The sequence below is a fragment of the Rana temporaria genome, chromosome 1 (genome assembly GCF_905171775.1).
Source record: "Rana temporaria chromosome 1, aRanTem1.1, whole genome shotgun sequence".
NCBI lineage: Eukaryota > Metazoa > Chordata > Amphibia > Anura > Ranidae > Rana > Rana temporaria.
The window spans coordinates 36,311,320-36,338,207 of NC_053489.1; the positions used below are offsets into that span (position 1 = coordinate 36,311,320).

General features: G+C 45.6%; 1 protein-coding gene across 6 annotated transcripts in view; it reads right to left on the bottom strand.

Moving 5' to 3' along the window:
- Nucleotides 1-26,888, bottom strand: part of C1H18orf25 (chromosome 1 C18orf25 homolog) — a 140,855-nt gene that overhangs the window by 73,235 nt on the left and 40,732 nt on the right. For 5 of the 6 annotated variants that reach the window (XM_040336393.1, XM_040336414.1, XM_040336402.1 and 2 more), the window contains exon 2: nt 22,666-23,477. In XM_040336393.1, coding sequence (XP_040192327.1) covers nt 22,666-23,383 — 718 coding nt within the window. In that variant the 5' untranslated portion in view covers nt 23,384-23,477. Of the gene's footprint in view, nt 1-842; nt 979-22,665; nt 23,478-26,888 lie in introns of all 6 variants that reach the window. The other variant, XM_040336408.1, reaches the window with a different exon arrangement.

Consider the following 26,888-nt stretch of genomic DNA (forward strand, 5'->3'; position numbering starts at 1 on the left):
AGGGCTACATACTGTTTATACAGCACCCTCAGCCATTCCATCTTTTTGTGAACAAAATAGTTTGTTTGGGCCATCTTTGTCCAAAAAAAAACTACTGTATTTATTAGCGTATAACACTCACTTTTTCACCCTGCAAATCGGTTGCAAATATAGTGCGCGCGTTATACACCGATACTGCAATATGGGCTGCCTCAGAGAGAACGGGGAGGGGGCGGGACGAATGCCGTCAGATTACATACAGCGAGAATCTACTTGTTTCCTCACCAAGCGGCCTCTGCAATGGGAAGTCCCGTCTCCTGGGCCGGCATTGGACCAGTGTTCTGTCCATCATAAAAGCCGGTCCAGGAGGCGGGACTGTATTAAAGAGGCCGCCGAGTAAACAGGAGATACTCGCTGTATGTAATCTGACGGCGCTCATCCCGACCCCTCCCTGTCCCTTTTAAGTCAGCAGTAGCAGTAATCCGAGGAGAGGTGGGTATTGATCAGGCTGCATTCATGGCAATGATTAAGCTGAATAGATGGGCAATTGTGATGCTGCAAATAGGCATTGATCAGGCTGCATTGACGGGCAATAGCGAGGCTGCAGATGGGCAGTGATCAGGCTGCACTGACCCTTATTTTGCTTCAAAAATCTTTATTTAAAATCCCCCCCCCCCCCTCTTTAAAATAAGGTGTGTGGTATACGCCTGTACATGTTATATGCCAATAAATACAGTATTTAAACTTCACCCAGTGCTGGAGATGGACTTTAAGGTGGTGGCATATACCATTGACTTATCTAGGGTTCTACTGTGTCCATCCTCCAAAAAAAAAAAAAAAAAAGATAAATAAAAACCACTTACGCCATTCCTACAAAGGGTAGAAGGAACTCTAACTCCTTTGGATCAATGTACTCATAATGTATTTTTCCTGTACTCTTGGTAACTACTTGGAGCTGTACAGTGCCTTGGGCAGCCTGCAGAATCTTCAAAGCTTGGCCTAGAAGGGGGAAAAAAATAAATATATATATTAAACATGTGTAACATTTTTGTTTAAGTAAATTGCTAAATAAATTGCAAAATGACACTCATACTTTTTAAAACTGTAAATTCAACCAACCACGGCAATTCAACCAACAGAACTGGAAATACGTTTCAAGCCTTAAAGAAAATAGAGCTTATAGTGAAGCGGAATTTAGAAAGTGAAAATATCTTATCGGGAACACGTTAGTTTGCCTTCTGCTTTAAATGTTTCTTGAAAAACAGCAGCTGGTTTGCTTTGCACCTAGAGCTGCACGATTCTGGATAAAATGAGAATCACTTTTTTTTTTCTTCGAATAAAGATAAAAATTCTCTGTGTAAAATCTTTCACATTATACAAAACAATTGAGTTTACTTTACTGTTCATTTTTTTTTTCTCTGCAAACAATTGCATTTGAAATACTACTGTGCAAATAGTCTGGCATAAAATATTGCAACGGCCGCCATTTTATTCTGCTAAAAAATGAATATATAATAAAATTTGCGAGTTCAAGTAATTTTCTAGCAAAAAAAAGATTTTAACTTGTAAACGTCAGAAAAGGGCTTAAAGCGGAGTTCCACCCTCTTTTTTAACTTTAAAGCTTTGTATAGCATACTGCCCCCTTAAACATATTTGGCATGTGTTTTTTATTTTATTTTAAAAACTCACTTTGTTATCGCCGTGAGTTTCTTTCTCCCGCCGCTGCGCAGCGCTGCTATACCTCCCGGGACATGTTTGTGATCAATCCCAGGAGGCAGGGCTGAAGGATCGCTGCTGTTTCAGCTCGAGCGAGCGGGCTGGAGGGCGGGCGGAGGCGGAGAGATGTTTAACAGCCCTGCCCACCGCCAAGGTAAGCATTGCGGTTGTCTTTGAAACATGCGGTCCCACCCCCTGTCACTCTCAGGATCCCAGCAATAATCTGGCCGCTGGGCGAATGTGGGCAGGGTATCAGGAGGGGGGGGGGGGGGGACCGTGCGGCAGTGTGGGCTCCTCAATGCCGGCTGGCTGGGATGAAGATGACAGCAGCCGGGGGTGTGTGTCCAGCCTGTCATCAGTGTTAGCAGAGATCAAACCATGTGTGTGCTGCCTGCTAGAGATACGCCAATATACAGCCCCACCCCTGTCATCTCCATCCTCCCCGTCACCCACCCCTGAAATCTCCATCCTCCCCGTCACCCACCCCTGTCATCTCCATCCTCCCCGTCACCCACCCCTGTCATCTCCATCCTCCCCGTCACCCACCCCTGTCATCTCCATCCTCCCCGTCACCCACCCCTGTCATCTCCATCCTCCCCGTCACCCACCCCTGTCATCTCCATCCTCCCCGTCACCCACCCCTGTCATCTCCATCCTCCCCGTCACCCACCCCTGTCATCTCCATCCTCCCCGTCATCTCCATCCTCCCCGTCACCCACCCCGTCATCTCCATCCTCCCCGTCACCCACCCCTGTCATCTCCATCCTCCCCGTCACCCACCCCTGTCATCTCCATCCTCCCCGTCACCCACCCCTGTCATCTCCATCCTCCCCGGCACCCACCCCTGAAATCTCCATCCTCCCCGGCACCCACCCCTGTCATCTCCATCCTCCCCGGCACCCACCCCTGTCATCTCCATCCTCCTCGTCACCCACCCCTGTCATCTCCATCCTCCCCGTCACCCACCCGTCATCTCCATCCTCCCCGTCACCCACCCGTCATCTCCATCCTCCCCGTCACCCACCCCTGTCATCTCCATCTGTCATCTCCATCCTCCCCGTCACCCACCCCTGTAATCTCCATCCTCCCCGTCACCCACCCCTGTCATCTCCATCTGTCATCTCCATCCTCCCCGTCACCCACCCCTGTCATCTCCATCCTCCCCGTCACCCACCCCCGTCATCTCCATCCTCCCCGTCACCCACCCGTCATCTCCATCCTCCCCGTCACCCACCCCTGTCATCTCCATCTGTCATCTCCATCCTCCCCGTCACCCACCCCTGTAATCTCCATCCTCCCCGTCACCCACCCCTGTCATCTCCATCTGTCATCTCCATCCTCCCCGTCACCCACCCCTGTCATCTCCATCCTCCCCGTCACCCACCCCTGTCATCTCCATCCTCCCCGTCACCCACCCCTGTCATCTCCATCCTCCCCGTCACCCACACCTGTCATCTCCATCTGTCATCTCCATCCTCCCCATCACCCACCCCTGTCATCTCCATCCTCCCCGTCATCTCCATCTGTCATCTCCATCCTCCCGTCACCCACCCCTGTCATCTCCATCCTCCCCGTCACCCACCCCTGTCATCTCCATCTGTCATCTCCATCCTCCCCGTGACCCACCCCCTGTCATCTCCATCCTCCCCGTCACCCACCCCTGTCATCTCCATCCTCCCCCACCCCTGTCATCTCCATCTGTCATCTCCATCCTCCCCGTCACCCACCCCTGTCATCTCCATCCTCCCCATCACCCACCCCTGTCATCTCCATCCTCCCCGTCACTCACCCGTCATCTCCATCCTCCCCGTCACCCACCCCTGTCATCTCCATCCTCCCTGTCATCCACCCCTGTCATCTCCATCCTCCCCATCACCCACCCCTGTAATCTCCATCCTCCCCGTCACCCACCCCTGTCATCTCCATCTGTCATCTCCATCCTCCCCGTCACCCACCCCTGTCATCTCCATCTGTCATCTCCATCCTCCCCGTCACCCACCCCTGTCATCTCCATCTCATCTCCATCCTCCCCGTCACCCACCCCTGTAATCTCCATCCTCCCCGTCACCCACCCCTGTCATCTCCATCCTCCCCGTCACCCACCCCTGTCATCTCCATCCTCCCCGTCACCCACCCCTGTCATCTCCATCTGTAATCTCCATCCTCCCCGTCACCCACCCCTGTAATCTCCATCCTCCCCGTCACCCACCCCTGTCATCTCCATCCTCCCCGTCACCCACCCCTGTCATCTCCATCTGTCATCTCCATCCTCCCCGTCACCCACCCCTGTAATCTCCATCCTCCCCGTCACCCACCCCTGTAATCTCCATCCTCCCCGTCACCCACCCCTGTCATCTCCATCCTCCCCGTCACCCACCCCTGTCATCTCCATCCTCCCCGTCACCCACCCCTGTCATCTCCATCCTCCCCGTCACCCACCCCTGTCATCTCCATCCTCCCCGTCACCCACCCCTGTCATCTCCATCCTCCCCGTCACCCACCCCTGTCATCTCCATCCTCCCCGTCACCCACCCCTGTCATCTCCATCCTCCCCGTCACCCACCCCTGTCATCTCCATCCTCCCTGTCATCTCCATCCTCCCCGTCACCCACCCCTGTCATCTCCATCCTCCCTGTCATCTCCTGTCATACGGTCTGGCTTCATGATGCCCACACTTAAGATGGCCCCAGTCAATTTCTGTTTTATAAAGTGTCTAAATGCTGTAACAACCTAACAAAATGGACCTTAATTTACAGACTAACTGTAGTAGAATACATTAAGCTTGTGTATTACAGGGGTATTTATATTTAAAAAGTTTTTATATTTAAAATTGTGGCCGGAACTCCGCTTTAAGCCCCATACACACTATCAATTTTCCTGCAGGTTTTTCTCTTCAGGTTTACCAAAACCATGTAGTGCAAGGCAGTGTGGAAAAAATGTAGCGCCAAAATTTTAACGTGATAATAAATCACCTAAAAGGATGATGTGAAAGTGCGTATGACAATCAAACGACTGATGACACTGATTGCTCTAAAGACACAAAAATTATATATATAAAACCTGTGAGGTAAGATCAAAACAGATGCCACTCAGTTAAAAATACCAATGTGAATGGTGCAAAATCACATAAGTGATCTGATCAAATATAAAAATGAGAGAGCATCTAGTCTCTCATAAACACCCACTGGGTGTTGGATGAAAAAATGCAAGTGCAAAATCCATACAAATGTGAACTAAAAAGTCCTTTGGAAGTACATATAGGTTTCTTCAGGTATTGGGGTGGAGCACAAGATCTTCAACACAAATAACTCTCTTCAAGCTTGGACAACAATTATAAAGGTGGGTACTCTTACCAGAAAAGGTGGACCCTCAGCCTCACCATGCGGTGGGAGGGTCGTCAAGGCTTTAACAGACTACCGTCTGAATCTGGGAGTCTCCACTTGGGATGATACGATCCAAGGATGACCATACAAAGTCTTGATTGTCCGGAGAGAGTGTTGTAGATGAAAATCAGCCCGTCAAGGTTGCTCCAAACACCCCGATTGTTATTCAAAAAGAGAACAATATAGAGGTGCTCCTCATAGTGTAAAAAGTAATTTATTAAAAACTTTTTCAAAATTGCACACACAGTGGCAAAAAATAAAATCAAATAAAAATGAAAGTGAAAAGCTAGCAAAGCCACACTTAAGTGAACAGTTGTAAAACAACAGCAAACTGAAAAAATCAGTAAAAAACCACAACAAATAAAAAAACAGCAAGCGCTCCCACCTTGAAAGGTAAAGGAGAATTTCCAAAAAAGTCAGCAGTAGAGTTATAAGAGAGCTATCACCCAACCGGTTTCGTCACGAGAGGACTTCAACTGGGGTTTCTGACAGTTCCTCACACTCCACTACTATAAATACCTGTTCCTCCAGATCCGTGCATCTTTTCAGTGTATACTGTCTAGTTACTCCCTGGAACGCACGATGAGGCGCGGCGCTAACGTGCTGGCGCCTCCCGCGTCGTGGGGGATTTGATGAGTGCTGCTGATTGGATGGCGGACTCCTGTATCTGTGCCACTCTGATTGGCGGAGAGGGAAGTGACCTGGTAACCCACACAGCTGTCCCAACTATTAAAAAACATGGCGCTGACGTTCTGACGTCATGACGCTATTGCATTCCTAGGAGAAACCCAGCTCTTACTCTGTCCTATCCAGGGAGAGGAGAATGAAGGACATTGATATAGTCCTATCAACGGGTATCTATGACCACTTCCGGCCTTGGAACGCAATGAGTGAAGGGAAATACATGCATGAAACGCACGCCATCGTAGCGTGGCGGATCAGGTGTTGGCTGTCACGGATCTGGAGGAACAGGTATTTATAGTAATGGAGTGTGAGGAACTGTCAGAAACCCCAGTTGAAGTCCTCTCGTGACGAAACCGGTCGGGTGATAGCTCTCTTATAACTCTACTGCTGACTTTTTTGGTAATTCTCCTTTACCTTTCAAGGTGGGCGCGCTTGCTGTTTTTTTATTTGTTGTGGTTTTTTACTGATTTTTTCAGTTTGCTGTTGTTTTACAACTGTTCACTTAAGTGTGGCTTTGCTAGCTTTTCACTTTCATTTTTATTTGATTTTATTTTTTGCCACTGTGTGTGCAATTTTGAAAAAGTTTTTAATAAATTACTTTTTACACTATGAGGAGCACCTCTATATTGTTCTCTTTTTGCATAACAATCGGGGTGTTTGGAGCAACCTTGACGGGCTGATTTTCATCTACAACACTCTCTCCGGACAATCAAGACTTTGTATGGTCATCCTTGGATCGTATCATCCCAAGTGGAGACTCCCAGATTCAGACGGTAGTCTGTTAAAGCCTTGACGACCCTCCCACCGCATGGTGAGGCTGAGGGTCCACCTTTTCTGGTAAGAGTACCCACCTTTATAATTGTTGTCCAAGCTTGAAGAGAGTTATTTGTGTTGAAGATCTTATGCTCCACCCCAATACCTGAAGAAACCTATATGTACTTCCAAAGGACTTTTTAGTTCACATTTTGTATGGATTTTGCACTTGCATTTTTTCATCCAACACCCAGTGGGTGTTTATGAGAGACTAGATGCTCTCTCATTTTTATATTTGATCAGATCACTTATCATGTGATTTTGCACCATTCACATTGGTATTTTTAACTGAGTGGCATCTGTTTTGATCTTACCTCACAGGTTTTGTATATATAATTTTTGTGTCATTAGAGCAATCAGTGTCAGTCGTTTGATTGTCATACGCACTTTCACATCATCCTTTTAGGTGATTTATTATCACGTTAAAATTTTGGCGCTACATTTTTCCCCACACTGTTTTTCACGAAGTATCCTGCTTTGTTATGTTGGCAGCCTGATCCACGACCACTTGTGGTTTTGCGCAATATTTTTTGCTATTTTCATGTAGTGCAAGGGCCTGCCTGATTGCATACGAATTGAAACTCTTAAAGTGGTTGTAAACCCACTATTTGGACTTTTACCTACAGGTAAGCCTACAACAAGGCTTACCTGTAGGTAAGGAGAATATCTCCTAAACCTGCACGGTTTAGGAGATATTACCCCCGCAATGCGGGCGGCGCATGCGCAGGGGGGACTCCACGGCTGAAGGACCGGCATCGCCGGACCCTGCCGATTTTAAATCTCCCGCGCGCACGCACGGGAGTGACGTCATCGCCGCTCCAGCCAATCACAGCGCTGGAGCGGCGATACCCGGAAGACACGCCGGAGCAAGATGACATCCTGCTCGACGTGGACCAGGTAAGTGGTACACACCTCGTTCCGAGGTAAGTATTTCATAATAGGCTAGTATGCGATGCATACTAGCCTATTATGCCTTTTGCATTGCAGGTTTGGGGAAAAAAAAAAAAGTTTATGCGGTTTACAACCGCTTTAAGGAGTTGTAAAGGAAAAAAAAATTTGCCTAAAATTAATGTCTGCAAGGTAGACAGACAGAATAGTGTAAGGTATTTACTGTTTTTTTAACAGAATCCTATCAAATTCCTTCATCTATATCACCTACGGCATTCTAGCTTCTGTTATCATTCACTTCCTGGTTTGCGGCGCTCATTCATGCAAGAACTACATTTCCCAGTATGCATTGCGGCATGCCCAGTAATTCACACCTCCTTGAAGTCTCGAATACGTAGAGAGCGTCCTGCCACACAGATGTAGTTCCCAGGAGGGGGCGAGCACGTTACTGACCACCGCAGTAAAGCCTCTCTTCACGGTGGTGAGTAACACTCAGACAAGCAGGAAGTGAACAGAACAGAGAAGAAATAGAGCAACTTCTGAGCAAAAAAGGAACAATGAGGAAGTGAAAAGAAAAATGTCTGCAGGTAAAGGATGCTTATTATTAGGGTTGTCCCGATACCGAGTATTGGCGGGAGTACTCGTACTCCCGCAAATACCCCCGATACCGAAATAGAATACTTGCCCCCCGCCGCAGCAAGAATTATGTGAATTCAGCAACTGCAAGAAAAGCTTTCCTTATATTTTATAAATTGCTATCTATAGCCTGTGGGTGATTTTATAGGCTGAGGTAAGGCCATACTGTACAGAAGAGCCTCAACAACGGTGTAGGGCCTTTCCATTAGAGGTCGACCGATATATCGGCTGGCCGATATATCGGGCCGATATTCAGTCATTTTGGAGAAATCGGCATCGGCCGATTATCATCCAAATGTGGCCGATATTTAGCAGATCTGCATCAGCAGAGTGTGGAGAAGGAAGGAGGAACATGGGGTTCCCCCTCCCTTCTCCACACTGTCTGCAGAGCAGTGCCGTGTGTGTGAAGGAGAATGAAGCTGTCGGACTGATGTCGGGGTGGGCGGGACCCGGGGTGGGCGGGACTCAGATGTCCAACACCAGCCAATGGGATGAGATCATTGGCTGGATAGCTGCTGGGTCCCGCCCACCTCCAACATCACGATGAATCTGAGCTCCTCTCTCTCTCTGCTCTCACAGTTTCACAGCACATAATGTAGCTGAATGTGTGAAACTCTCTCTTCATACAGTTTCACAACTGCTGCAGAGAGAAAGAGGAGCTCAGATTCGTTGCGATGTTGAAGGTGGGCGGGACCCGGGGTGGGCGGGACTCAGCAGCTATCCAGCCAATGATCTCATCCTATTGGCTGGTGGACAGCTGAGCCCCGCCCAACCCGGGTCCCGCCCACCTTCAACATCGCAATGAATCTGAGCTCCTCTTTTTCTCTCTGCAGCAGTTGTGAAACTGTATAGAGAGTTTCACACATTATCCACTACATTATGTGCTGTGAAACCTGCCAGTGCCATCTGCTAATGCCAACCAGCCAGTGCCACCTGCCAATGCCATCCAGTGCCACCTGCCAATGCCATGCCAACTAGTGCCACCTGTCAATGCCAACTAGTGCCATCTGTTAATGCCATCCAGTGCCACCTGTCAATGCCATCCAGTGCCACCTGCCAGTGGCAACGCCATCCAGTGCCACCTGCCAATACCATCCAGTGCCACCTGCTAATGCCATCCAGTGCCACCTGGCATTGCCAATGCCATCCAGTGCCACCTGCCAATGCCATCCAGTGCCACCTGCCAATGCCACCCAGTGCCATCTGCCAGTGCCATCCAGTGCCATCTGCCAGTGCCATCCAGTGCCACCTGCTAGTGCCAACTAGTGCCACCTGCCAAGGCCATCCAGTGCCACCTGCCAATTAGTGCCACCTGCCAGTGCCATCTGCCAGTGCTAACTATTGCCAATTAGTGCCACCTGCCAGTACCATCCAGTGCCACATGCCAATTAGTGCCACCTGCCAGTGCCAATTAGTGCCACCTGCCAGTGCCAATTAGTGCCACGTGCCAACCAGTGCCACCTGCCAGTGCCATTCAGTGCCACCTGCCAATCAGTGCCATCTGCTTTTGCCAATTGGTTCCATCCAGTGCAATCTGCCAGTGCCAATTAGCGCCACCTGCCAAAAAATAAAAAAATCGGCCTAAAATATCGGCCGCAAAAATCGGCATCATATATCGGCCATCGGCCGGCCCAAATTCTAAATATCGGTATCGGCCAGAGAAAAACCCATATCGGTCGACCTCTACTTTCCATACATCTCTACATGTCCTTTGTAATTACTCAAATGTTAAAAATAGGCTTCAATCATGTTAGATATCCATGCAGATTGCTTTCAATAGTTTACTACTTACACAGATGCTATAGTTCAGGCGTCGCCAAACTTTCTAAACAAAGGGCCATAGCGCCCTGAAATTGGTGTTGATGGGAGGCATAGTGCCCCATCTTTTTTTAGTGGGAGGAATAGTGCTCCGTCATTGGTATCAGTGGGAGGAATAGTGCCTCATTATTTGTATCGGCAGAAGAAATTGTGCTCTATTGTTGGTATTTAGGGGGGGGAGGAATAGTACCCAATCACTGGGGTCAGTGGATGGAATGGTGCTTCAAGGGTCAGATAAAGGCAAGCAAAAGGGCCACATATGGTCTGCAGTTTGAAGGCCACTGCTATAGATCAACATACAATATCAGTTTAGTACAGGGTTCGATAAACCTGGGCGACCTGGCACGGCACAGCTGGGGTATCCTGTGTCTCCGTGCGCCCCCACCGCGTGACCGCTTCGGGCCGCGCCGGCCGGTAATTGAGGCCGTGGCTTTGCAGCCTTCTGCAGGCCTATGCTTCCTTCCATGATCTGGCGTCATCTTGTGGTGGCCATTGATATGACAAGACAACCAGCAATGCTAATGGAGCTTCCCTTGTCTGTTTTCACTGCCATCTCCTTCCCTCTAGTTAGAACCCCCAAACATTATAAATATTTTTCATTCTAACACCCTAAAGAATAAAATGGCGGTCGTTGCAATACTTTGTCACACCGTATTTGCGCAGCGGTCTTTTTTGGGAAAAAATACACTTTAAATTTAAAAATAAGACACCAGTAAAGTTAGCCAAATTTTTTTTTATATTGTGAAAGATAAATGTTTCGCCAAGTAAATTGATACCCAACATGTCACGCTTCAAAATTGCATCCGCTCGTGGAATGGGGACAAACTTTTACACTTTAAAATCTCCATAAGCGACATTTAAAAAATTCTACAGGTTGCATGTTTTGAGTTAAAGATGAGGTCTAGGGCTAGAATTATTGCTCTCACTCTACCAATCGTGGCGATACCTCACGTGTGGTTTGAACACCGCTTTCATATGCGGGCGCTACTCACGTATGCGTTCGCTTCTACGCGCAAGCTCGGCAGGAAGGGGCGTGTTCCTGGCTCCTAATTTTTTTAGCTGGCTCCTAGATTGCAAGCAAAATTTGTCAAGCCCTGGTTTAGTAAATTGTCCTCTCCCAGGCATTTTAGAACTAAACCACCCTTTTTATAGAGGATGAAGGCTTTGAATTTGAAATACTCTCCCATAAAAAGGTGGTACTACAAAGAAGAGCTTCAGTCCCCATTAAAGCAAAGCCCGAAGGTAGGTGGTATGAATGTTCTGGAAAATGAAGTGGTGTGCATAGCATTCCACAATCCAGCTGAACACAGAGAAGGCAAGCATAGCAATAAAAGATATAATTTGAGGTAAAGGATGGCTTTAACCCGAGGGACTACCAAGGGGACACCAACAACAGAAGGCACACAGGAACAAAACATTGCCTGAAGTACAAACAATTACATACACAATTAGATTTTTTTTCTTCTCTTGAAACTATGGAAGGCAAGGCACAGACAGCCAGGAGCATGTGTGGGGTTTTTTTTTGTTAGTTTTTTTGAATACGTAATCATGATTTTTGTACAGATCTACTGCGGTGATGGTACACGTCTTCTAATGTCAGGATTTAAGTGTTCGGCCAAGTTCTGGTGACTATTTAGACGGTTAGGTTGAGGTTAAAGGTTATCTTGTCATGTATAAGCGCTTTACTTCATACAAAATGTGCAACAAAAATTGGATAGATATATATAAAAAAATAAATAAAATAGTCCACCAAAGTAAATATGAAAAAAATCCACACAACTCCCATAAAGTGATGAGTCTTCAGATACAGTAGTTTTTTCACCACCATACACCTCCACTACTCCTCAAGTCTCCCCGATTAACAGAAAGTTTTTACCCCCTATTACAGAGTGGTCAAAGGCGGCTAGAATGCAGCAATTTCGTGTTTGGAACTGAGAGCGTGATGACGTCACAAACCGAGCCTCCGGCCTATGCATCTATCATGGCATGGCCCAGAAGATGCCATTTGTAGTGAAACTTGTAGGGCGGAGCCTCGGCTCATGACATCATTACGCTCTGTTTGCAAATGGCCCACCCCCTCTGCCGGGACTGGCCACAAAACGTGTTTGTTGCCTTTTACTGAGATTTCTGCATGCTTTCACATTATGTGGTTCCTCTGGTCTTTTACCATAGCTTATTGATGTACCAAAGGGTAGCCTATGTATTGGGCATAAAGTTTAAAAAGCGGTCCTGTGGCAAGGATTTGACCACTATAATTGGGGGGGGGGGGGGGGGTCAAAACTTTCTGGTAAGCAGAAGCGACTTAAAAGTATAACTAAAGGCAAATCTTTTTTTTTAGTTTTGGATGCAGTGGAAAGGGATTAGATCCTGTCAGGTTTTTATTGCCGTCTCTGCCCCCGTAAAAAGGAGATTCATGCTCTACTTGTTCCTGTTTATCATTATTGAAAGTAAAAAAAAAAAAAAAAAAAAAAAAAACGCACTACTTTTTCCAATAGAGACACTAGTTCTGGACCTGGGGGTTCCCAATTAATGCTCTCAATTTGCAGGAATTTCCAATCACTTCCTGTTTGACTCTAGGACAGGAAGTAAAGGTTAATATTTGCAATGGGACAAATATGGTGGAGAAAAAAAATTAAAGAAAAAGTTAACATCTAATCTAATCTTCCGCTCGCTCTATAAGAAAAGAAAAAGAGAAAATAAAAGAAAGAAAGAAAGAAAGAAAAAGAAGAAAGAAAGAAAAAAAAGAAAGAAAGAAAAAAAGAAATAAAAAGAAGAAAGAAAGAAAAAAAAGAAGAAAAAAAAAAAGAAATAAAAAGAAGAAAGAAAGAAAAAAAAGAAAGAAAGAAAGAAAGAAAAAGAAGAAAGAAGGAAAAAAAGAGAAAAAAAATGGGAAAAAGGAGGTTCCTATAGTTCTACATTAAAGTGTGGTGGAGGCATATGGTGGTGAAACACTGAGGGAGGTTTAATAAAACTGAAGCAAACAGAACCTGGTACAGCTGTGCATTGTACCCAATCCGCTTCCAACATCAGGTTTAATCCCTGGTTTGCATTAATGCGATTTGACATGTCAAATTGGCGGCGATTGCAGCGTCTGAATTGGTGCGACGCCGCACAGATTTCCAAAAATGATTTCCTGTAATACTTTTGGCGATTTTGGGGTGCAAGTTCCATTGACATCTGAAGAAACCTGCACAGATGTCTCTGAAATCACCCCCAAAGTCTGGACTGACATGCAGGAATAAAATGGTGCGAGTTGAGCTGAACTCGCACGATTTCATTCCTGCAGTCAGCGTGAACCAGAGCTTATAGTCAAAGCTTAATTGAAGCAGATTGGTTTCTATGCAGAGCTGCACCAGTTTTCTCATGCTCCAATTTTTAGTAAATCCACCACACTACCGGTATCTGAAGATTTTCATCCATTTATTGGAGTTTATGTTGGGTGGAGTTTCATATTTGTCTTCACATTAGTGATGGTTTTATTTAAATTTTTCTGTAACACATTAATATGAAGTAAAGGGCTACACTGTAATTTACTTGAATGAATGAATGAATGACTTGTATAGCGCTACTCATGCGAACTGAATCGCCTCTGGGCGCTTGAACCAATTTATATCTGTTAGTGTGCTAGCAGCCATTTTTTATTACACATGTAGTGCACTCTTTTCGCCTTGTTCTAAGGTTATCTTGTGGTCAAGATCAAGTGACTTAATAATTCAAGGGCCGTTTGTCTTTTGGTTGCCGTAAATGGGCACCAAACATGGATGGTAGCTAGCAATAAGCACTAATGTACATGGTAACAGTTCAGATGCGTCGGCTGAAATTTCAGTGCGTATTTACAGGGGAATAAACCAAGCCGGACAGAAGGGCAGGTTTCCCGACATAGAAACATGCACACACTTTTCTAATGTTCTGATGATTTCATGCTTGCGCCTGTAAATTTAAAACCTCTGTACACACATGCACATAGTTGCATACAAACACACACATGACTGCATGGCAAAGACTGCATCATCACTGGGACAAACACAGCACACACACCGACATGCACAGGGATCTTACCTCTTGACACTTGAACTTTGCCCGATTATGACCAGTGTGGTGCAACGATCTCTCCAACCTCTTCCCCAGATCACCCACGATGGTTTGCGTGGGAGAGGTCAAAAAGCACAAGGCACTTCTTGACCTCTCAGGTGAATGTCTTGATCGCAAAAAAAAAAAAAAACACAGTCCTGAAATCTTTTTAACCGCCTTCATTGACAGCAGCAGGAAGATTGTGTTGCCGAGCGAGGGCTTTCCGAGAACACGCGGCGCATTGTATGCCGTTTCACGCCTTGCCAATCATTTTTATGGCCCTCAAAGAGTTCGCTGAGGCGTGAAATTTCTGAATGTTTTAATGTACAGCACCGAGTTTTAGTTACGTTAACTATCAGCTAACTCGGTTGTTGATCCCTGTTACCCATCATTCATGTGTCCTCTGCTGGAAACCAGTACAGGTGTGAACTGGGCCTAAAAAGGAAATATGGTCTCTCTCTGAGGTGTTTTTATAAGATGTAAAACTTCTTAACCGCAGAATTTTTAAAACAGAGTTTCTATATAATCCATTTAGTAGATGAGCATTCAGCATGAGAAAACTTTGATAGAGTGGCCCTGGCCACCATAACAAGAATGTGAAGACGCTGGATTCCGTTACTGGTATTTTAGTCCTATCATCAGTCTGGACAGGATAAAAGAAAACCTTGTTTTTGAAAAATGCGAAAAAATGTAGATTAAAACAAGATCATACACCAGTTATTCTTCAAATTAACAACCTTAAGGTTTAAGTTTAGCTATAATGGGGAAAAAAAAAATGAAAAATCAGTACAAGTGACAAAAAAAAAAAAAAAAAAAAAAAAAAAGGAGAAGCGCACTCAAATCGAACCCTCTAGTCTCCTCTATGGAGTTACGGGTGTCAATGGACATTTGCGCGACATCTGATCTTGTTGCCAAATACAGATTGGATGGGAATCTGTTCCCCATGTCTGGGGGATTGTATGGCAGTCGGGTGTATACAGTCCGTTTACATCTGACCCCCTATAGAGGAGAGCGGGCTGTGTCTACTCCACCTAAGCGAAGAGGAGAGGGACCAGCGGACAGATTCTACACCGAGTAGGCAAACTCCAACTGCGCCCACCCCGTGTGTAAGGGGCCTTAGTATAATGCATCCCTTATGTTAAAAAATGTGTCTTTGTGGAAAAATCCTCTGTCCTGCCCCCCATAATCTTCCGATGCAGCAGGGGTTAATACAGCGAATGGGAAGTTGGGGCTCTCATAAAGAGCTTGACTTTGCCTGCCCTTCTTACAAGCTGTACTACAGATCTATTAATGCAGGGCAAGCAGATGATTGATCGCTTTGCACCCTCCTCTCAGAGATACTGTTTGAAGATTATGGGTGCAAGTGTGAGGGACAGGACAGAAGATTTCTCCTGGAAGAAGACCACAATGGACACATCATACTAACAAAGTTAGATCCCTTGTGCTGATTTTTCTGTTTTGCATATTGGCTCAAACATGAGCTTTAACGTTATAGCAGCCAAGAATCAGTAATTTTTTACATAAAAATCTCTGAAACTCCTTGGGAGAGGGGGGGGGGGGGGGGGTTGAGTCAGTTTTACCAGATAATCCCGAGCTATCCACCAGCTGTGGACATAAAAAAATTATAGGGTATGTCAGGGAAAAATAAATAAAAACAACATTCAGTACATCCCTGCAATTTGCACTTTCCAAAGCTTTGTCCCTTTAAAAAGTGTTTAAATTATGGAAAAATACCTGCCGATTTGCCAGAAATCCAGTGTGCTCCTAATAAGCAAGGCTTAGGATTTTGGTGCCCAGAAGCACTGCATTGTCAGCTACCTACAGGAAACAAGGAGCTCCCTGGATTTCTGGCAGATCAAAAAGGTGTTTTTATGTACTTGTAATATTTGAAAAAACATAATAAATTGGGAAAAGTTGAGGTATTTTTTTCCCCTTTTGCCCAGACCTACAATTAAACTCATAGCACAGTAAATAACGCAGAAGTGATGGGACTCAATTGTCATAATAGAGAGTGTCAGGAGGCCCAAGAAGCTGAATCACCCAACCTCTGTCAGAATAAATCTGCCTTGGTTAGGCCAACAATTAAAAGCTTGTTTTTTTTTATGGAGACGATACAATAAGATGACGATCACCTATACAAACGACTTTCCTCAAACCACCCCTCTTGTAGTTGGAGGTCAACATAGCATCATCTGTAACACCCAACTCAGCTGGAGGTCTACCTAGAATCCCTCATAACAGCTCATGTAGCTGGAGGTCTACCTAGATTCCCTCATAATAGCCCATGTAGCTGGAGGCCCACCTGGTGTCCCTCATAACAGCCCATGCAGCTGGAGGCCCACCTGGTGTCCCTCATAACAGCCCATGCAGCTGGAGGCCCACCTGGTGTCCCTCATAACAGCCCATGCAGCTGGAGGCCCACCTGGTGTCCCTCATAACAGCCCATGCAGCTGGAGGCCCACCTGGTGTCCCTCATAACAGCCCATGCAGCTGGAGGCCCACCTGGTGTCCCTCATAAGCATCCATGTAGCTGGAGGCCCACCTGGTGTCCCTCATAAGCGTCCATGTAGCTGGAGGCCCACCTGGTGTCCCTCATAAGCGTCCATGTAGCTGGAGGCCCACCTGGTGTCCCTCATAAGCGTCCATGTAGCTGGAGGCCCACCTGGTGTCCCTCATAAGCGTCCATGTAGCTGGAGGCCCACCTGGTGTCCCTCATAAGCGCCCATGTAGCTGGAGGCCCACCTGGTGTCCCTCATAAGCATCCATGTAGCTGGAGGCCCACCTGGTGTCCCTCATAAGCATCCATGTAGCTGGAGGCCCACCTGGTGTCCCTCATAAGCATCCATGTAGCTGGAGGCCCACCTGGTGTCCCTCATAATCATCCATGTAGCTGGAGGCCCACCTGGTGTCCCTCATAAGCATCCATGTAGCTGGAGGCCCACCTGGTGTCCCTCATAAGCATCCATGTAGCTGGAGGCCCACCTGGTGTCCCTCATAAGCATCCATGTAGCTGGAGGCCCACCTGGTGTCCCTCATAAGCATCCATGTAGCTGGAGGCCCACCTGGTGTCCCTCATAAGCATCCATGTAGCTGGAGGCCCACCTGGTGTCCCTCATAAGGATGAGCTCTGGCATGATCGCATAGAACATGTGCAGCGCCCGCCAGGAAGTGTGCACGGCGCTGTGCTAATCAGAACCAGGGAGACATTGTCCCGATGCTCGGCTGCAGGGATCGTGAAATGTCTCCCTGGCTGTTATTAGCGCAGCGCCGTGCACACTTCCTGGCGGGCTCTGCACGTGTTCTATGCGAACACGCCAGAACTCATCCTTACTCATAAGCATCCATGTAGCTGGATGCCCACCTGGTGTCCCTCATAAGCATCCTTGTAGCGGAAGGCCCACCTGGCGTCCCTCATAAGCATCCATGTAGCTGGATGCCCACCTGGCGTCCCTCATAAGCATCCTTGTAGCGGGAGGCCCACCTGGTGTCCCTCATAAGCATCCTTCTAGCTGGAGGCCCACCTGCTGTCCCTCATAACCACCCATGTAGCTGGAGGCCCTCCTGGTGTCCCTCATAACCACCCATGTAGCTTGAGGCCCACCTGGTATCCCCAATAACAGTCCATGTAGCTTGAGGCCCACTTTGTATCCCTCATAACAGTCCTTGCAGCTAGAGGTTTACCTGGCATCACCCATAACACCTCTGGAAGCTGGAGTTCTACCTCATATTACCCATTGTACTCTTGGTAGCTGGAGGTCTCCCATCACACCTACTATAGCTGAAAGTATGATAGCAGTGCAGCTCTGGCCATATTATGCAGGTTACATAAAAAAAATTAAAGTAACACTGCAGTCTGTAAAGATAATGTAGAGTGGTTGGTGTCAATCAGTTCAAAATATATAGATTATATATTTTACAAAACGCAAAATACATTTAAAGCTACGCAAATAGAAATTAAATAGCATGAACTTCACAAAAATGGAGAATGGCTGCTTACAATACAGCCATTCTGTGTGCCTCAAGTTTTAGGTTTAACGACAGCAGTTTTTCCATCAGGGATTCCAGACTGTACCTTAATGGGAGGAGGAAGGGGCCGTCTACCCCAACCAAGGTTACACCAGATCTGATTGGATTTGACTACTGCTTACCCGACAAGTTTCAGTCAGGCTCTTTTGAGGTTTCAATTGATGTCAAGCAGGAGGGTGCTAAAAGTGCCACCCACAAAAAGCATTTCAGCTAGTCCATGAACATCCCAAAATTCACTCAGCATATGGCCAACTTATAGCTGAAGCATAGCAATTTTTTTTCCTTAAATGGCACCAGGGGTGGTACACTTACCATGAATGAAGAGCATCCCATTATGCTTGTGGTTGCTGTATATATGGCAAATCAGAAGTCCTCTGCCCCCCAAATACCCAAGAATGGTGACTGTCCGATGCTGCTGGTGTCTATAAGGGCATCTGCAATTGTGACAGGCACTCATCAAGTGCCGACAATGCCTGCTCTTCCCCACAATGTAAAGCGCACTATGCGGGGGATGGGCAGATGAATGAAAGGTCTGCCTGCAATCACATGTGGGACCAGTAATATGGTTTCTTTGAATGGAACGGAGGGATGGAAAGGACAGGCATGGTCAGCACTGCAGTCACCAGCACAAGGAGATACTCTTCAGGTCATGTTAAGTACTATCCCTGGTGACTTATTTTTTCACAGGGACTCAGCTTTAAAAATTGATAACACATATAGAATTTTTATAAAATTTTAGGATTTCTCTATTCTGGGAAAAGGGCTGGATACCAGGGACTAAAACATACTATAGCTGGAAATGAACCCGGAGAGTTGGGCAAGCAAAGACGTGTGGGATCCCTGATTTAGTGTAAATTATCATTCAATATAATGATCACTTTGATAAAAAGGATTGTATCTTCTTATAAAGGACTTCACTTAATCAGATTGATCCAAGAATAAAAAAGGGAGGAAACAAGAGGGGAAAATTCCAAACCAATTTGAAAAAAATTATTCGATCCCCGATGAAAACTTTCAAGCAAAATTTTTTTTTGAAACATTAGTGATTTATGATCAGTTGCTTATCATGTAAGCTCTAACAAGAAGGGCCTTCCGACTCCTTCTCTACTGAATTGCATTATAACTGTACTGTTTGCTCTCATGTTGTAAAGCGCTGTGCAAACTGTTGGCGCTATATAAAATTCAGAATTATAATAAATTGCTTTTATAGTCCAAACAAGACTGTCATGGTCTACTAGAGATGCAAGACTAAAAAAAAAAAATTGGATGGAAGGCCAGAAATCATTTTAGATGTTTGGCATTGTGGCTCATTTTATTTTTATACAGGTTTTCCTAAAGGGTTAGTTCACCTTTTAATATATATATATATATATATATATTATCATCTCACTATGCAGCCCACAAACACTGTTCCATAACTCTAAACTATGCCATTTTTTTTTTAAATGTGCATTTATGCTTTACTCATACATGTAGGCCATTTGTACACGGAGTAAAGCCTTTCCCAAACACTTCTAATACAGTGCATTTGAAAAGTATTCACAGTGCTTCACATTTTGTTACATTACATTCTAAGGGCCCTTTCACACCTGCAGACCGTATGTCCGTATTTCATCCATCTGTTTTCAGATGAAATACGGACATAAATGTATCAATATAGGATTGCGGATGTCAGAGGATGAGCATCCGCTATGGTCCGTTTCTGCAGGAAAATCCTATTTTTCCATCCACAGACAGGCGGTCCGCGTTCATCCGATCCCCCCCCATAAAGGAGAGTGGAGATCTGACGGGGCGGTCCCTGCACCGTGCAGGATCAACGGAGCGATCCCCGCTGAGCAATGGGATGATAAAGGTAAGGATCCTCACGGGATCCATACATGTGAAAAGGCCCTTATTCCAAAATTGAATAAATTCATTATTTTCTTCAAAATTTTTACAAACAATACCCCATAACGACAACGTAAAAAAAGTTGGTTTGAAATCTTTGTGCAGTGGCGCATTGCCAGCGGTATAGCCGCGCTGTCCCATTGATTTCAATGGGGAGGAGCGGCAAACATACCGCTCAAAAGATGCGGCTAGCAGGACTTTGGGAGCGGTCCTGCTAGTGCATCGCTCCAGTGTGAAAGGCCTCTGGCTTTCACACTGGAGAAACAGCAGCCGCTGTTTAGGGTCAGTTTGCAGGCGCTATTTTTCACGCAATAGAGCCTGAAAACCGCCCCAGTGTAAAAGGGGTCTTATTGAGCAGTGGCTTCAATTTGGCCACTCTACCATACAGGCCTGATGGGTGGAGTGCTACAGAGATGGTTGTTCGGGAAGATTCTCCTCTCTCCACAGAGAAAACACTGGAGCTCTGTCAGAGTAACCATCGGGTTCTTGGTCACCTCTCTGACTGAGGCCCTTCTTCCCCAATTGCTCGTTTTGGCCGGACGACCCAATCTACGAAGAGACCTGGTAGTTCCAAATTTCTTCCATTTACAGATGGAGGCAACTGTGCTCATTGGGACCTTCAATGCAATTTTTCAGTACTCTTCCACAGATCTGTGCCTCGATACAATCCTGTCTTGAAGGTCTACAGACAATTCCTTGGACTTCGTGGCTTGAATTGTGCTCTAACATTTACTGTTAACTGTGGGACCTTATATAAAACAGGCGTGTGCCTTTCCAAATCATGTCCAATCAACTGAATTTACCGCAAGTGGACTTGTAGAAAAATCTCAATGATGTTCAGTGGAAACAGGATGCACCAGAGCTCAATATTGCAGTATCATGGCAAAGGCTGTGAATACTTGTACTTTTCTATTTTTAATAAATTTGCAAAGATTGCAAAGCAACTTCTTTCACGTTGTCATTATGGGTTATTGTTTGTAGAATTTTAAAAGGAAAATCATAAATTACGTTTATTTTGGAATAAGGCTGTAACATAACAAAATGTGTAAACAGTGAAGCACTGTGAATACTTTCCGGATGCACTGTAATTTTCATAGTTCCGTCCTGTCATCTCCAGGATGGACCAGTTGTTGGGACCCCCTAGAAGTACAGGAGTGAGCGCTGTCCTTCCGAGGCCTGCACATGCATACTGTGCTCTACTGAGCAGGTGAGATTGACAGCTGCGATTGGAGAGGTCCCTGGGGTAAAAAGACAGTGCTGTGCATTTGTGAGGGGGATCAGTCGGATGCTCTTGCACCACTAGGGGGCACTTGTCATAACTGGTTCATCCTACAGAAGGGGACAGGACAGAGCTGTGAAAACTATAAAAACTTGAGGCAAGTCTCCTACTATTCCTTTTTATTTAATGAAGACTAAATTGTCCTGGATTATGGTGAATGAGAGGTTGTCGGCTATTTTGGAGGACAAGGTGGCTGGGTTTCATAAAGTATGGGACCCCTGGATCAAATATCTCACGACCACGTAATGATCTGGACCAATATTTGAGATTTGTCTTTTGAGGTAGGAGTGCACCTCCCTTCCCCTCTCTCTTTCTTGGCTATCCCCTCTCTTTTTTCTTGACTTTTTCTCCAAATTTGTTATTGTGTGATGGGTCCCTGAGACCAGTTGGAAATTTAGCTAGGAGATCCCGAGATAATTTGGATCTTGTTCATTGGTAGTTCTAGTATATGGACCCGAGAAAGTAGTGTATGTTGGCTATATATTTGCGCTCTCAATCACTAGTACTTGTATGTCTATTTTTATGGCAATGACAAATGGTCTTGTTTTTATTGTATTCTTTTAAAACTTTAATAAAAATATTGGAAACAAAAAGAACTTGAGGCAGGCTCCACGTCATGCACAAACCATCTTCAGCAGGAGTCTCCAAACTTTAAGGACCAGTTTACGGTCCTTCAGACTTTAGGAAAGCCAGACTGTGGCAAGTAGGAGTAAACAATGTCTATTCATTGGTGTCAGTGGAAGGACTAACTCTCCATTCATTGGTGTTGGCGGCAGGAATGGTGCCCCTTAATAGGTGTCAGTTGTGAATGCAATAGTGCCCCAAGGGCCAGATGGAGGCAAGCAAAGGGCCACTGGTTCACAGGCATGAGAAGCACAAATGCATACTTTAAATCTGATTAGTTTAGTACTAGGTGTTCATGGTCTGCACAGGGTTTGTTTTTTGAGGTTAGCTAACCCTTTAAGCAAAAGATATTTGCCAATTTATTGCAAAGTTTCATACATGGAGATTGCCAGTAACAGCATTTCCAGTTGCAGGATCACAAAACTAAGTCACTTCCCAACTCCCAGCTGAGAATTCTGCTTCAGTTTTCGTTGGGCTCCCTATCAGTTCTGCATAGAACAACCGAAAAAAAATGCAGTAACTTGTAAGATATCCAGGTAAGAAAATGTAACAGATTCACAAAATTGATTTTCATAAGAAAACTGCACAATGCGAAAAATAGATGTTGGGCTTACATAAACTTTAATGCTCCAGGCGGTCTACAAATGTGTTCCCATTATACATTTTTGGGGCCCTTAGATTGTTAAAAACCATAAAAAAATTCTGCAGGGAAACAATTTTATAGGTGCCAAAAAAAGCAAAAAGGAAATAAAAATGGTCACATGAAACTGCATCTTACCAGCTGGGGATGGAAACAAAGGTTTAGACACTTGTGCTCACCACGTAAGAGGGCCAAGCAAGTTTGGTCAATGACATTCTTACCTGGTATCTCTGCAGTGATTGTCTTGCTGCTTCCTGAAACCTCTTCATCATCATCCGACGAGCTTGTACTGGAGTCGCAGGTCAAGTCGCTATCACTGGTGCTACTGTCCTGCAACAAGTTGTACTTTTTGCGTGCGGCTGCCTCCCTTTTCTGCCTTAATAGCCTAATCCTCTCTTTGTGCTTTTGGCTTCTGTGACCTTTTACCTTGGTGACTCTGCCATTTTGCTTATCACTGGACTGGCGGTTTTTCTTTGCAGCCATGGTTGATGTCTCGCTCTCGGAGCGAGACCTCCGTGACTTGCGAGCCACCGCGGCTCCTTGGGAAGCAGCGTCACAGCCTTCGGTTATTGCTTCTGGACGCCGAGGCTCAGCCTCTTCAGCTGAAGACAGGGTGTCCGAGTCGGCCAAATGTCCGCTGGAAGAAGGGGACAACATGCAGTGGTTGGAGGAGTCGCTCTCATATACCCGGCCCGCTGTTGGCTTGTCGCTTTCAGTAGATGCTAGTTGAGACTCTGAAGAGTCTCTTCTCAGCTCCATCAGCAGGCACGGCATTGAGGAAAGTCCGGAAGAGTCAGGGACATCCTGTGCATTGTCCTTCAGGGAAGCTTGTAGGTCCAGTGCTCCCTCATCAGGGGTAGAGTCCACTGACTGTTGGGTCACAGGAGGCACTTCAGATTCCAACAGCGGTTCACTCTTTCCAACTGCCTCCATCTTCATGTCAAGTTGAGAACACACCAGCGTTCAAATCATGGAGCACCAGTTGAAAGATATCTTGTCAGTTTTCCAAACAGCAGCAAAAACTGGCATTAACCTACAAAAAAAGAAAATGAGGCATATAAAAGAATGGTCTCAAAGATGTAAACTTAAAGTGGCGTGACACCCAAAAGTGGAACTTCCGCGTATATGCTTCCCCGTTTATGGCAGGTCACCCTTCCCCACTTCTGGGAGACGGGCCGCGGCCCGATTTCCTGGAAGTTCGGCCCCCCTCCTACTGGAAACTGCGACACCACCACAATGTCACCCACACGTGGAATGAAACTTTTTGGCATGCCTTTTGCTGCACTACAAGACTTCACTCACACAGGTGAACTCTTTTTAGACCCTTGATATGTCATCAATTCCCCTCCCCCCAAAATAAAAAAAAATAACTGACACCAGTGGTGGAGCTACCAGGGTCCCACTTACAATTGGGCCCTGGCATTCCACCAATAAGCCTGGAGGGAAGGGCCCTAAAGGTTCTAATTAAAGTGGTTGTAAACTCAAAGACAGATTAGTGCCAGCCCTCTGTTCTACCAGGCCATACTCTACACTGTGCACATATAAAATGATGCCTCTAAATACCTTGTTTCTGGCTGGTCACGTGGCATGCGGCCGCTCTCCTCCCCTGAACCAACGGCTACAGGAAGGGCCGAGACCCCTCCTTTGAGGTCATGTGACCGCTGTGCTGTCTGCTCAGCTCTTCTTACTGTATCCCTTTAGATTGGGGGAGGAGAGCGGCCAGAGGTCACATGACTGGCCAGAAACAAACTGAAATAGGAATTTAGAGGCATAATTTATTACAAACATATACAGTGTAGCATGGCTAGGAAAAACAGGACTGGCAATGATCTTTACTGCCAGCTACCAATAGCGGCAGAAAAAGAGGGGAGGGGAGCCGTTATGTTCACACAGGAGCTGACAGAGGGGGAGAGGGGGGATCAGCAGCCATGATTACCATGGTCACCACACTAAGATGGGGGCACAGAACAGGCAAGATCAACCAGTATTTTTACAGCATAGAAAGACATAAAACAGCACAAGCCCTATGCCGTTTAACCTGCTATAAAGTTAAAAGGATGGCCGATTTTTTTGTAGGGTTACAACCTCTTCAAGCCACTGGCACAGCATATACATTTTAAGAATTTTCTGGGAATAAGATATACATTTAGTATATAAATAAAAAAAAAAAAAATACACACACACACACACACACACACACACACACACACACAGTGTATGATAATATATGTTTAATAAATCTGGGTACAGTGAATAAGCCAGGTTCTTAGGGATCCAGAAGGAACCCAAAATTTGTATTGGTGCTACATAAAAGAGAAAAAATCTGGGTTATGCATTTATACATTATCTACATCACGAATATTAGTTTGGTTCGTTTTTGGGCTGAGACACAACGCACGTGGTATTTAAAGGGGTTTTCCCAAGCAACTATTTCCTTATATTAGTAGTAAGCAACAGACTACTATTCACCGTCACCCTCTGGGTTAATGCTCCAGCTGACGCCGACTGTAAAGTACCGGCATGGACATGACCAGTTAACAGATTTCTGGGAATGCACCATCCATTACCAGGTTGCTGAAGACTCAATATTGTGTCCTTGGAAGTCAACATCTTAAGTCTGCGCTGGCACTACACAGCAACAATCAATCGCCAGCCAACTGACTGCATAAGGTCTGGCGCCAAAACTTCAAAAAAGGCACCATTGACCTGCAGATCGATCCATCAGTCGACTGGACTACAACATTCCAAAACCAGGGAATCGATTTGTCCAAGTTGAGGATAAATGCACCGGCCAAAAGGTCTGTAGAATTTCATCCCATAACAATCAACTAAGTTCTGCAACAATTAAACATTACGTCCTCTTCACCAATCATTATTATTATTATTAGTAGTGATCTTTGGTACTCTTGCTTTAAACCAGGGTGGATTAAAAATCAATGTTTAACCAGTTAACAACCGCCCTATAGACGATGTACGTCTACAAGGCGGTTGCTTAACTCTGGGAGGACGTCCTCCCAGAATCGCCCTCTGGGGCGCACACACGGTAATGACGGAGCGATCACTTGTAAACAAACCGGCGTCATGTGATGACGCCGGTTCCTCCCTCCCCTCTCTGTACCGAACGGTACAGTGTGAGAGGAGAGGGGGGGAGAGAGAGCGGATGCAGCAGCAGCTGCTGTGGGCTGGATCTGTGACACATGCAGTCACAGATCCAGTAAGCCATCCATCCCATACCCATACTGTGCAATACCCCACAATACCCTGCAACGTCGCCTATGGGGAGTTTTAAGTAGCAAAGTTTGGCGCCATTCCACGAGCGTGCGCAATTTTGAAGGGTAACATGTTGGGTATCTATTTACGCGGCGCAACTTCATCTTTCACATTTATGCAAAAGAATGAAGAAAAAAATACTAAACTTGCTAAATTTTATAACAAAGAAAAATTATTTATTTTTCTACAGAATTTTCAGTTTTTTTTCGCTTATAGCGCAAAAAATAAAAAACCCAACAGTGATTAAATACCACCAAAAGAAAGCTCTATTTGCGTGAAAAAAAGGACGAAAATTTCATTTGGTTACAATGTTGTATGACTGAGTAATTGTCATTCAAATTGTGAGAGCACCGAAAGCTGAAAATTGGTCTGGTTATTAAGGGGGTTTACGTGCCCAGTGATCAAGTGGTTAATACATTTTTTTGATTTTTATTAAAATTTATTTTAAGAGTTTTCCCATTTAAGATACATTGGTAATTTAGTTTATTCAGCATGAAATGGAGCTTAGTTATGTAGCATGAGGCTGTATATTCTGCAATATTTCCATTTGAACCTAAGCTCTGCAAGCTGAGATAACATGCACTGCATTGATGCATTCACAAAATTTCACAGTAACCATGAGATAAAACAAAGTTCGGGAATATTCCTTTATCCCATTGTTTTGCAAATCTATGTACACTACAAACTGTATGATTGAATCGGTTCTGATATCGCTGTTTTACTAATCTGACAGCTTATTACTCCAAATAGGAAACCTTCATTTTGTTTGCAAAATGTAAAGATTTTAACTACCAGCAAGAAGAAGTCCTTACATTTAAAGAGCACCTGTCATTTCAGATCCATCATGGCAGCGCCTGCTAGTGGGCATCCACTCAACTGCTGCTGCCACGTGCTTCACACCTATCACTGCTACATCACCAGCCATACGATTAAGTGAATGGGACCATCGGTGAGTCAACAGCAGGTCAGAGGAGGAGCTGTTGCTCTTTATTCGCTTGCAGACCAGCGCACAACGATGTTGGTCGGAAAAAAAATGGCACTGCTGTGCAAACGGGTGTACGGGTACATCCCCTTTAAATTACGGCTTGGTGGGCGCAGGCTCGCCAGTCGCGCACTCCGTGACCATGCCCGTGGGTCCCCCGTGATCATGACACGGAGCTGCAGAATGGGGAGA